This window comes from Hypanus sabinus, chromosome 19, assembly GCF_030144855.1.
Source record: "Hypanus sabinus isolate sHypSab1 chromosome 19, sHypSab1.hap1, whole genome shotgun sequence".
Lineage (NCBI taxonomy): Eukaryota > Metazoa > Chordata > Chondrichthyes > Myliobatiformes > Dasyatidae > Hypanus > Hypanus sabinus.
In genome coordinates this window covers 58513707-58527708 of record NC_082724.1, presented here as the reverse complement: position 1 = coordinate 58527708, position 14002 = coordinate 58513707, and the positions used below count along the sequence as shown (strand labels likewise).

At 42.3% G+C, this 14002-nt stretch overlaps 1 protein-coding gene across 1 annotated transcript in view; it reads left to right on the top strand.

The window, feature by feature from the left end:
- The first annotated feature begins 1586 nt into the window (after positions 1-1586).
- The window catches only part of LOC132377955 (rhodopsin), a 38644-nt gene continuing 26228 nt past the window's right edge, over positions 1587-14002 (top strand). Inside the window, exon 1 of the mRNA XM_059944490.1 lies at positions 1587-1947. Coding sequence (XP_059800473.1) covers positions 1587-1947 — 361 coding nt within the window. The remainder of the gene's footprint in view (positions 1948-14002) is intronic.

Here is a 14002-nt window from a genome sequence, read left to right as displayed (position 1 = left end):
TGGAGAAACACACAAAGCAAAGGAGGAATTCAGGATATACCCATGGAGGGAAAAGGACAGACAACATTTCAGGAAAATGTTTGATGTTTGCTTGGAAGCTCACGTGTCACTGCAAAAGTTTTCAAAGATAATTACTTGCTTCACTAGAAGCAACATATTCCTTTTTTGATGGGATTTACCTCAAAGGGAAATAGTGATCTACAAGAAAATCTACAGATGAGGGAAATCTATGTATGTTGACTGTGATGGATTGTTGAGTTTTGCAGCCTACAGTCTCCATAGAATGAATAGATATACCAAAATAAATCCATCTGAAAACTACTTACCCTCAGTCTAATTTAATAACAAGAATTTCATATGGAGCCTGGACTCGGTGCAGAACATGTTACTGCCTGCTACAGAAAGCATTGGAGTTTGCGCACAAAGGCAGCATACTGTCTAACGGTAAATGATTGTCTTGGACATTTTTCTTGTGACTGCAAGACCCTGTCTGACATTGGTAAAGTAAACTACTACAAATCTGTTTCCCCTGTTTACTGGGGAGATGGATGGTGGGAGATCTGCATGGCCTCAGTTGCAGAAAGACTATTCTTCAAGCCACAGGCTTGCTTGTTGCAGCAGCTCAGGAAGAGAGATTCCAGAGGCAGTGTAGTACAGCATCCAGTAGTAGCTGGCCCTTTCCATCTGTGCTGCTCTCCAGGGTTTGCTCGATGGAAGACAGGCTGGATTCAGTGTATGTGTACGTTCATCTGCAGACTGCTGAGAACTGCTTATTCTCACTAGCAACACCCATGCACCATCAACTTACAGAACATGTCACTCAGGGACTTGGGCTATATATATATATTTTTGTGTGACTGTATGTGCACTGCTATCTTATATGTGTTACTGAATGTGCCTTGTGCTGCGTGTGTCTGTTGGTACTGTGTTTTGCACATTGTCGCCAGAGTAACACTGTTTCATTTGGTTGTATTCATGTATGGTTGAATGACAATTAAACTTGAACTTGAAATTGAACATGACCACACTAATACAGAGGTAGATGTGCACAGGAATAGAGGGATACCCATGAGTGAGTGTATACATAAACAGATACACACCTTGGGTACACACCAATAGGCACAACCTTGTAGACAGTAGCAGCTATGTGCAGGTACACCCCAGACAGATGGACACAGGCGGGTTCACACAGACAGATTCATACATTGGACACCCAGGTACACAAAGAAAGGTGCACACATATAGGTACACACACCCTGCCTGTACCACCTAGTGTACTTTTTAACAAGAGCTGCCTCTGACTCTGAGAGAAGGTTTTGTCCTCTTCCATCTGGTGGCTGTAGCATTAATAACTTGATGAGTTTATGATATTGTGTGATGCTGGCTGGATTACTATTGTTGTCCTAAATTGGTTCTGCTGACAAGCAGAGGCCGTGCTAATCCCGGGCAGGGAGTTTATAAGCTGGCCTGAGCCCCGGGAGAGGAGACACGTTCCCAGTGCAGCAGGGTGACCCAAGGATCCCTCGGGAGGAAGGAAGGCCGTCCCCCACCTCTGCCCAGCCCTAGACCCATAGCTGCCTGCAGCCATGAACGGCACAGAGGGGGAGAACTTCTATATCCCCATGTCCAACAAGACGGGGGTAGTGCGGAGCCCGTTTGAGTACCCCCAATACTACCTGGCTGAGCCCTGGAAGTACTCAGTACTTGCTGCCTACATGTTCTTCCTCATCATCACAGGCTTCCCGATCAACTTCCTCACCCTTTATGTCACTGTGCAGCACAAGAAGCTGCGACAGCCCCTCAACTACATCCTCCTCAACCTGGCTGTGGCCGACCTCTTCATGGTCTTTGGTGGCTTCACCACTACCGTCGTCACCTCCATGAATGGCTATTTCATCTTCGGACCCACTGGCTGCAACTTTGAGGGATTCTTCGCCACACTTGGTGGTAAGTGGTCTAACTCCCAAGGACTACGGTCTCAGATAGAGAGATCCCTCTCCATCCACCCCAACACCTGCCTCAGCCCAGCACATGCCTCTTCTCCCCCTCCCCACCCCCAGGATGAGCACTGTTCACCCTATTTGTGGTCCCTATGGATGGTGGTTGCTTCACCACCACCCCCCCCAACACTCCAGGGTGAGGTGTGTGAGCTGGGGGGGCATGAGAACAGGTTAGGTTTTGTGGGGAGAGCTGGAACATGGCAGGAGCTATTGCAACTTAGGCCATCACATGGGAAGACGTGGTCCTGGAGTGAGAACAAATCTCAGTAACATGGAGAAACTTTAGGCAAGTGGAGCAAGTAGTCTCAATGGCAAGGGCAATGTGCAGAAGTGGCCTCCTACCTGGGAGAAAATGGCCAGTGGCAATTATTGACTAAGGATGGCATCAAGGAACGAGTGCAAGGGAAAGCAGACGATAATGCTGAAGACTTCTGGGGTTCTACCAATGTCCTGTCAGGGTACTGAATCTGTCCTTGACGCTGTAGCTAACTTTAATAGGAGTTGAGAGTGGCCCTGTGAAGGAGACTCATGGGCCAACTGGCCAATGAGTGAGGAATAGTGTCTCAGGATGGGGTAACTACATCCACCTTCAGGGAGGGAGAGGACAACACACTGTCTGGAGTGCTGGAGAGAGGAACTAGTGCACAGGGATGAGAGAACAACTACAGAAAGACTGAACTGGCATCACTCCAGGTTAATGTGAATTAGATAAAGTGGGTATGATGTGCTATATTTAATTAGTTGTGCATCAAAGAGATGTGGATGGTTTTAAGGAGCTTGTATCGGACAGATTGACCAGTGTTTGCTCAGAGGAGAAACTTCAGTGGACGTCTGGAACTTAATCTGGAGGAGGATTTGGTAGAGAGTCTCACTCAGAAAGGTGAAATTAGAGGACTCTTCCCATGGGGCAGAATTTTAAATGGTCAGCAAGTTTGCCGTTGATTATCTTATTGTAATATTTAAAACTGATTTCCAGAGACTAACTGATTAAGGAGTGCGTGGAGTGAAGCGTATTTGGATTACAGATTAGTTTAGAGGAAGGTCGTGTCATTGGCAAAGCCAGAAGGACTGGGGAGGAAAGCAGTGGAAATGGAAATGGAAATAGGATTGAACAGGGTTCAGTTGTTTATCAAATATTAAATAAATACAGAAGGAATTATGTAATTAAAGAAAATGATTAATTTGCTGATTGATTCAAAATCAAAGCAAACTACCCATTGAAACCGACATAAATCTCAACCCATTCTCAGTGTCCACAAGTTGCCATCCATCAATCAACTAAATTTTGGATATTTGATGTCAGGGTTGGACTATGTTTTCTCTGCCACATTTCCGTGTTACCAGCACCCACTCAAGCCGTCTGAGAGTGAGGGTCTGTACAGCTGTCCTGGTGAGAAATTTCATGTAGTTGTGTAAAGTAAATTGATCCATTGCATTCAGTTGGCTGGTCCCATTCTCCTCTCGCATTTCCCTAAATGCTTGCAATGTTCCCTCTGACTAACAACCTTTCATTATTTTTGCCATTACACTACTCAAAGGGTGATTGAACTGTTAACAAACTAGAACATCTTTAGGATGTGAAAGAAAATCCTCATGGTTACAGGTGGAGCATGCAAACTCCACACAGATAGGATCCTGAGATTTGGATCATACTTGGATCTCTAGAGCTGTATGAAAATCTGTTTTTCTTTTCTCCTGCATTGTGTAAGCAAAGCAATGTTGTTCTTGTGATTTGTGATGCCTCTCAGGACCAACATACAAGGAAGAATGTGGAAAAGGTCTTAGTCAAGGAACCCACGTCCTTTCCCATTCATGTTTCCCAGTAACCTCACAATTATCCCTCATTCTACATACGTTTCTCTCCACTCTCCTACCCAATTTCTTCACACCCACTGACTCTCTCTTTCCCCCACCCATCAGTCTCCCACACGATCCCTGCATCTTCCCCATCCTCCCTTCACCTTTCCCACCATAACCTTCCCACCTCTTTTCCCTCTGGTGTGTGGGAAAAGAGGACACATATGCAGGACCCTGGATAACCAAGACACCAATTTGACCACCCACAGACAGCTCACTGTAAAAGATCAACCAAATAAGAAGTCAGAGAAGTTTACAAGCAAATATTTAAATAAAATAGCGATTCAATTAAATGAAGCAAAGTTAAGAAGCTGGGTTCTCTGCTGGTGGTGCCTAGTGAGAGCTCCTGTCCAGTTGAGGACAGGAAGATGTGAATCTCAGACAGGGATGTGGGCCCTGGACCGGTGTACGTCCTGGATGGGTGTGAGACCCAGAAAAGATTGTAGGTGCTGGAAAGGTATGAGTCCCAGACAGGGGTCTGGATCCTGGACAGGGTGAGAGTCCTGGACAGGTGTGAGTCCCAGAGAAGTGTGGGTCATGGAGAGGGGTATTGGTCCCAGAGAGGGGTGTCAGACCTGGACAGGTGTGGGTCTCAGCCAGGCATAGATAGATAGATGGATACACTATTGATCCCAAAGGAAATTACTGTGTCACGGTAGCACAGCAGAGAGTCTGAAATATTCCTGTCAAAGCTGGCAGCCTTGAAAGTACAGAAGCCTGAATCTGACACCATGTTGGATTCACATGTAGCTCCTAACATTCCAAGCACTCCCTCTGCGATCTACATCAAGCCAGACCCCAACTGATCTCAATAGATTTGCAGCACAAGATCATCAAGCACAAGAACATCAGATAAAGTGCTTCAACTGTTCTGATCATTTCGGTTGACTATAACTACAATTATTAACCGGTGTTTTCAAATGCTTTAAATTTATTTATTAAATATTTCAAATTATTCACTTTTCAACTTGTTTATCTATTTTAATGAATGTCAAGGATGTTTAAAACTATAAGATTGTCACCAGCTTTCAAAGGCAGAGGTGCTGGGGAGAGTTTTGCCCCCATTAGGGCTAATTTGGGGCTGGGCTTCCTTACCATTGCCAGAATTCAACCATGGGAGCAGCTTAGATGCTGTGAGGTTGGCCATGTGTAGTGTTACCAAGATGGTGATATCAGTCTGGGTCTCAGCCAGCAAGAATAAGTTGGACAGTGTGAATATCAGACAAACAGTGACAGTGGAAGAGAAGGTCTTACTTGGACAGTGTTGAATTGACTTTATTTCTTATATCCTTCACATACATGAGGAGTGAAAATCTTTATGTTATGTATCCTTCTAAATTTCCAATGTGCAATCATAGTAATTTATAATAAACTGAACAGTCAATGTAACATACGTGAGTTAATCAGTCTGATGGCTTGGTGGAAGAAGCTGTCCCCGGAGCCTGTTGGTCCTGGCTTTTATGCTGTGGTTCCATTTCCCGGATGGTAGCAGGTTATGGTTGGGATGACTTGGGTCCCCAATAATCCTTCGGGCCCTTTTTCACACCTGTCTTTGTAAATGTCTTGAATCATGGGAGGTTCACAACTGCAGATGCGCTGGTCTGTCGCACCACTCTCTGCAGAGTCTGCAATTAAAGGCTGATTTGTACTTCTGCGTAGTAGTCTATGCTGCAGCCTTCGTAAGTGGACTGCGCCATTATGAGCATTTATACCTGTGCATTGGTGTGTCTGCGTCGCTCTGCAATTCACCGCCAAAACGCTAGCTGGTGGTGGGGTTTCTAATAGCGACTGAGCGCATCATGTTGGAGTTGGAGCTAATAAATGTTGAACAAGGGTTACTTTTATTGAAATTACTGCAATGCAGAAAAAAGAGAAGACGTCGGAGGAGATGGAACCATTGAACGAATTGAGGCAGAAGGAGGGTGAATTTTCTGTGTTTGTCCGGCCACTGAGAGACATGGACGAGGAAATGCATGACAATATTTTTGGATGTCGGCAGGTAGTTTTGACGATTTGGTTCTTCATCTCCAACCATTTATTTTGCATCTGTGTATGCACAGTATGCCTATAGACAGGAGGAAATGCAATGCTACCAAGCGGACCAATCACAGTTGTTGTGGTTTGCATCACTGTGACACGCAGTTACATTTTTGGAGAGGTGCACGTCAGCCTATGGCATAGAGTAGGCCATAGGGTACAGCATAGGTTATGCGGCTACGCCATTCCTATGGCATTCATTTGATGCAGAAGTATAAATCAGCCTTAAGGGAGGTACAGTTCCTACACTAGAATAGTGATGTAGCCAGTCAGGATGCTCTCAATTGTGCCCCTGTATAAAGTTCTTAGGATTTGGGGGTCCATACCAAACTTCTTCAACTGTCTGAGGTGGGAGAAACACTGTCGTGCTTTTTTTTACCACACAGGTGTACAGACTATGTGAGGACCTCAGTGATGTGGATGCTGAGGAACTTAAAGCTGTTTACTCTCTCAACCCCGGATCAATTGATGACAATAGGGGTTAGCCCGTCTCTATTCCTCCTGTAATCCACAACCAGCTCCTTCGTTTTTGTGGCATTGAGGGAGAGGTTGTTTTCTTGATACCACTGTGTCAGAGAGATGACTTCTTCCCTGTAGGCCAACTCATTATTGTTTGAGATTAGGCCAATCAATGTAGCGTCGTCAGTAAATTTAATTGGCAATTTAGAGCTGTAGGTGTCATGGATATAGAGAGTAAAGGAGGGGACTTAGTACACAGCCCTGAGGGGCTCCTGTGTTGAAGGTCAGAGGGGCAGAGATGAGGGAGCCCACTCTTACAACCTGCTGGCGATCTGACAGGAAGTCCAGGATCCAGTTGCACAAGGTTTATCAGACAACCAATCTTGATTTAAGTAGAGCATTGTGTATCACAAAACCAGTACTGATTGAAGATACATACGGTCACTCAGAACAATGCACAGTGCATGATGAGAAAACCTTGCAGTGTAAAACCTGCCTGATTCCCTGTGTAAACCCAACCCAGCGTAAAACCTGTGTGAAACCCTACCAGGTTTAAACCCTGTGTAGTGTAAATACTGACCATTGTAAACTGTTAGGTACTTTATATTTCAGTCATGTTATAAATATATTGTCTAATTAAGTATTTTTGTTTAAGTAATTCATTAAGGTTGAATGTCCATAAGACCATAAGATACTTGAGCAGAATTTGACTGTTCGGCCCATCAAGTCTGCTCCAACATTTCATCATTTCAACATTTCCCTCTCAACCCCATTCTCCTGACTTCTCCCTGTAATTTCTCATGCCATGACTCATCAAGAATCTATCAACCACTGCCTTAAATACATTCAATGACTGCCACCCGTGGAAACAAATTCCACATATTCACCATCCACTGGCTAAAGAAATTGCTCCCCATCTCCATTTTAATGGACATCCCTCTATTCTGAGTCTGTGCCCTCTGGTCCTAGACTCCCCCACTAAAGAAAACACCCTGTCCACATCCACTCCATCTAGGCATTTCAACATTTGATAGGTTTTAATTAGATTTCCCCTCATTCTTCTAAATTTCAGCAAGTACAGGCCCACGTCCATTAAATGCTCCTCATATGATCCTCAAATGCCTTTCAATCCTGGAATCATTTTCATGAACCTCCTCTGAACCCTCTCCAATGTCAATACATCCTTTCTTAGATAAGGGGCCCAGTACTCCAAGTGAGGCCTCACCAGTACCTTATAATGCCTTAGCATTAATTCCTTGCTTTTATATTCTAGTCTTCTAGAAATAAATACTAATATTGCATTTTCCTTCCTCACCACCAACTCAACCTACAAGTTAACCTTTTGGGAATCCTGCACAAGTCCCTTTGCTCCTTAGATTTTTGAATTTTCTCATGGTTTAGGAAATAGTCTATGCTTTCATTCCTTCAACCAAAGCTTCCAACACTGTATTCCATCTGTCACTTCTCTGCCCATTCTCCTAATCGGCTAAGTCATACGTCATCACACCACCACATCATATGTGCACACCTCACTTAAAGTAAAACTGAAACTAAGACTTGCACTCCCAACTCCTTGCTTTTGCTTTCAATTAGTTTCATGTTTTGGAGTTCCAAAACATAATAGTGGTGACAAGGTATTTTTAAATGATTCCAAGAAGGGCAACAAGAGGTTTGAATTTCAAAAAAAGCACGGTGAGATGTTAGAATTTTCAAAAAAGCAGAGCAGAGCTTAGCAGAGCAGAACATAGATTTCTATGTTCTATATTCTACATCGGAATTGGAATGATAGATGTGTTCAATTTCACAAGAGGTAACTGGAATATGCATACTGAATGAGCAGTATTTTGAACCAAATGAAATAGCCAATGAGAAGTAAGTGACAATTTTGCTGAGTACATGTGGTTTAAAGGCATACAGTTTATTTAGAAGTTTAACTGCTCCAACACACCAACTGAAATGAGTTTTTACTGATATCGTGATATAATGCAGGAATATTTAGACCAAAATCATTGCTACTTACAAAATGATTTAGGTTTCATAAGTGGAATCAAAAGGTAGAGGAGTCCATTTCTAAACATGTGGCTGAATTGAAGAAATTGTCTGAGCATTGTCAGTTTAGTGATGAGCTTAATGATGCACTGACAGATCACTTAATTTGTGGAATCTTACAAGAAAGCATTCAAAAATGGCTCCTAACTGAAGGACAACTTACATTTAAAAGAGCAGTTGAAATACCTACATCAATGGAAACAGCAGGAAGAGATGTAATTGAGCTGTAGTCAGGAATGAAAGTGAACATGAACAAAACAGAAGGCTGCCTGGCCAAACAAATTGTGTTACTGTTGTGGCAGGGGCTCACATACACCAGACCAATGCAGATTTAAAGATGAAACTTACAGAAAATGCAACAAAGTAGAACACATACAAAGAGCTTGTCAGGCAAGCAAAAATAAATGGACTGCACAGGGAAGAGAAAAAGTTAAAAAGCCAAGTTTCAGTTTCAAAACAAGCTCCAATCATCATGCTGTTGATGAAAAACTAGTAATGTTGAGAGTGACACTGGTCTGCGTAGCCTTGAGATTTACAATGTCAAAGCTAACAATAGACAAGCAGTATGGCTTACACCGGAAGTGAATGGAAAATTAATTAAAATGAAATTGGACACTGGCTCAGCTGTTTCAGTCATTCCAGAAAATGAACTTGAATGTCATTTCAAAGATACTGAACTAAACCCTGCAGATATCCAACTAAGAACTTATACTGGAGAAAAGATAACTCTGGTGGGAATGATATTTGTAACAATGTCATATACCAGCCAGCTAGCCACATTGGGCTACTATGTGGTAAAAACAGGCAGACCAACATAGTGAGGTCATGGGTGGCTGAGACAACTAGAACTTGACTGGAAATCCATCGACTAGATGCATGCCACATCCCCTGCAATAGGGTCAACTGAAAGAGAATTAAGAAAGGTAGTGGACGATGCCCACAACAGTGATCAGGGATGGCACTGGAAAACTCAAACATATCAAAGATAAAATAGTGTAAAATGAAAATGCCATGCCCAAGTTTTACAAAGCCCATCTGGTTACTTATACCATCTGAAATAATGTAGCCAAAGAGCTAGATTACAAGAAGGCTGAAGGAGTTCTTTCCAAGGGTAAATGGAGCCCATGGGCAACACCAATGGTCTCAGTAGCCAAGAAGAATGTGTCTGTCAGGATCTGTGGTGAACTTCCTGAAAAATACCTGAAATATTTACAGAAGAGGATACTCCTCTTGACGCATCCTCAGTAATGCAAATTAAAAGTCTCCCTATAATGGCAGTCATGATCCAAAGGGAAACCAGGAAAAAAACTCAGGTCTACATGTTGACTCAAAACGGCTGAAATGTCCAGCAGCAATCACATTTTTTAATTTGTTCGTTTACGGGATGTGGGTGTTGCCAGCTAAGCTATCATTGCCCATCCCAAGTTGCTCTTGAGAAGGTGGTGATGAGCTGCCTTCTTGAACCGCTGCAGTCCCTGAGGTGTAGGTTCACCCATAGTGCTGCTAGGGAGGAAACTCCATGATCTCCATGATCACCCCATTTATACCAGCACCATGTGAATTTGCCCTTGACAAAGGTTGCTTTATGTGGGAATTAAGAGTTCTTATACCATCCAAGCTAAGAGCTAAAGTGTTGGCTCGAAGCTTTCACTGGCTTGGGATCGATCAGCAGGTTGAGCAGCTTGCCATACACTGTTTGGGATGCCAACACATCCAAAAGATGCCTACAGCAGCACACCGTAATCCCTGGGAATGGCCTGGCAGAGGATTTTGCCAGACCAGTCATGGGCACAAATTTCTTGGTAGTAGTGGATGGAGCTACAAAGTGGCCAGAAGTGTTCCCAATAACCCCCACTATAGCCTCGCACACTGTTGATGTGTTGAGAAGCTGATGTTCCAGACACTTAGTCAGCACCAATGGACCACAGATTGTGGCAGATGAGTTTCAGTCACTCCTGAAAATGAATGGAATAAGACATATTACATCTGCACTGTAAGACATATTTCATCAGCGCCATCTTGAAACTTCCGACTTAATATGGTGCTGGTGAAGCCAGTGAAAAACAAAACAAACAACTAACTACTTTATTAATACAAACAAGAGAAAATCTGCAGATACTCAAAATCCAAACAACACACACAAAATGCTGGACTAACTCAGCAGGCCAGGCTGCTGAGTTGGAAAAGAGTGTAGTCGATGTTTCGGGCCAAGACCCTTCAATAAAACTGGAGAGAAAAAGATAAGGAGTAGAGTTAAAAGGTGAGGGAAGGGGAGATAGGTGAAACTGAGAGAGGAATGAGCCAATGTTTGGCTATTGCTGGAGCAGACTTGGAGACGATTCGATGCGGCAGAGCCAAGGTGAGGCAGGGTCAAGGCAGAACCTGGGCAGGAGAGCAAGGAAAGAGCTGAGGTCAATTTAAGTGATGGGCCAAATTGAGGCAGCGAGGCTAAGAGCATATTGAAGCAGCAGAGCATGGGTCTAAGAGCAAGGAGTGATCTGAGGTTTGGACGATTTCAGCTCTGGGCCAGATTGAAGAGGCCAGGGTGTCAGGACCAGAGACAAGGGACAAGCTGATTCAGCTCGCTATTCTGTGAGTTTTACTCATCTCTGCACAGAACAGAGGCTGTCAACTGCAACAGATGGGTTCCTGAATCAGCTACAGTCAATGGTCCCTCTAATTTGTAATGACCAGTGTTTGTAAAAATCTTGTACTGTGCAGTTTTTGCCCAGTGACAACCATATGTGCACACTGAATAATTTCTTCAATAAAGACAGTGTAAATAAGCTAGTTCTAAAATCCACAGACGGATCATTGCAAACTCCACGTTGTCAACACCGTTTGCATCAGAAACTAGAAAAGGAAATATGATTATGTACAATCATACAATCTACTTAACATGCCAGTGAGGTAGAGGGACACAAGCTTTAGTGAATAGTTTAAATTCCTGTGTGTGCATACACCTGAGGGGGAACATTAGCTGTCAAGATGCCTGGCTTTGTGTCTGTGGACTCAGTTTCATGAACTTCAGTGTATTTTCAGTTTATGGTTACTTTATTGTTTGCAGGATTTGTGTTTTGATTTCTCTGCACATTGGGTGCTTGGTGGCCTTTTTTAGATGGGTTATTTTGGGTTTTCTTTGTTCTGTACTGCCTGTAAAAAGATGAATCTCAAGGTTGTATAAAGTACACATACTTGGTTAAAAAATATACTTTAAGCTTAACTTTGAACCCAGCTGCAAATGGCTTGGTGCAAAGACTGTCCAGAGTGTAAAGAATGCACTATGAGTAATGTCAGTAAAACACACTACACTGACACTGAGTCAGAGCTTACCAATTTCCTCCTTGCATACTGCAATGCAGCACACTCCACAACCAATATGTTGTTCTTGGATTGTTCTTTGCATTCATACTTGGATCTCCTCAAATCAAATCTCAGAAGGACAAATTGCTGAGACAATTTGAAGGCTCCTCAAAGAAGGAGGTTCAATATTTCAGTTCTGGACAAGCAGTCCTATGGTGATGCTAGAAAGTTTGTGACCCTGTAGAATTTTCTCTATTTCTACATAAATAGGACTTAAAATGTGATCAGATCTTTGTGTGTCCTAAAACTACATAACGAGAATCTAATTAAATAAATAGCTCAAAAACACAAATATACATAATTATATATATATATATATTTTTTTTGTATATTTATTTATTTATTTATTTATTGAGAACATGATCCAATATTACATGTATTTGTGGCAAGAAGTATGTGAACCTTTGCTTTCAGTAACTGGTGTGACTCCTTTGTATAGCAATAACTTCAACTGAACATTTCCACTGTCCTGCACATTGGCTTGGAGAAATTTTAAGCCATTTCTCCTTACAAACTCTTTCAACTCTGGGACATTGGAGGATTTCCTTACTTGAAATGCTTGCTTCAGGTCCTTTCACAAAAATTCTATGGGATTAAGGTCAGGAGTTTGACTCAGTCATTACAAAACACAAATTTTCTTCTTTTTAAACCATTCTGTTGTTGATTTACTCTTGGCTTTCAGGTCATTGTCTTATTGTGTAATTCAACTTCTATTAAGCTTCAGGTAATGGTCTGCTACCCTGATGTTCTCCTGAAAAATGTTTTGATACAATTTTGAATTCATTGTTTCCTCAACAATTGCAAGCTGTCCAGGTCCTGAGGCAGCAAAGCAGCCCCAAACCATGATGCTCCTTCTACCATGCTTCACAGTTGAGATGAGGTTTTGGTGTTGGCTCCAAAAATAGTGGTGTGCAATTCTGCCAAAAATTTCAACTTTTGTCTCATATGTCCACAGAACATTGTCCCACAAGCATTATGGAACATCCAGGTGGTCTTTTGCAAACTTGAGACATACAGCATTTTTTCAGTGGTTTCCTCTGTGGTGTTCTTCCATGAAGATTATTCTTGTACAACAACTTTTCTTACAGTGGACACATGAACTTTAGGAAGTTCTAGAGACTTCTACCCTTGTACTGCTGTTACCCTTGGGTTCTTTTTCACCTCCTTCAGCATTGCACATTGTGCTCTTGCTGTGATCTTTCCAGGATGCCCACACCTAGGTAAAGTAGCAACAGTACTAAGTTTCCTCCATTTGTAGACAATTTCTCTTACTGTGGGCTGATGAACACATTTGTAGCCTTTCCAGCTTCATGCATCTCTACAATTCTTCTTCTAAGGTCCTCTGACTGTTGTTTTGATTGAGGCATAGTGCACACAAACAGATATTTTTCTAAAAGAGCAGACTCTGTCAGTATCCTGACTTAGTGTGTCTTTTTTAGAAGATAGGGCACCTCTACAACCCACTCCTCCAATCTCATCTCATTGAGTGGAACACCTGCAGAGGTTCACATGCTTTTTCCAACAAATAAGTGCAATATTGGATCATTTTTTCCAATACATAAGTAATTTTTTTTTGTTCTCTTTATCTAGTTTAGGACTTAGGTGAAGATTGGATCACATTTTAGATCATATGCAGAAAAAGAAAAAATTCTACAGGGTTCACAAACTTTCCAGCACCACTAGAGTGAAATGATCAAAAGTGGGTAGTTGGAAAAATTAAGGACAGAATTGTACCACTCTCCTACACAGTGGAGTTTGTGTTGATGTTATCTGGAGATGACACATCCATCAGTTGAGAAGAGCATAGTCAATTGCTAGAAAAGATAGGAGGCCAGAGCTGTCAGAACGACTTCCTACAGTTCAAAATTCAAATCCTACCACCACCACGAAAGAGGCCCCAGAGCCTGAGATTGTTTCACAGGTCCCAGAACCAAGAAATCCTCCAGGCTGATTACATCATTAGGCCTGAATGTGAAAATAAAAAAATTACTATGCTGTGGATATCTGTGTAGATTTATGTAATGGTTAGATTACTGTGAATATACTGTGAGAGAGTTGGAGATGCATTCTATTTTCAGTAGGAGTTCATAGCTAAGCAAGAAGGAGTGCAGTATATTTAATATTCCATTTATAATTGAATGATATAATACATAATTTATGTTTAACAATTCTTTGTTTGCTTAAATAATTCATTATAAGCTGTACGTACTAGTACATGAATAGCATAAGGCAACACA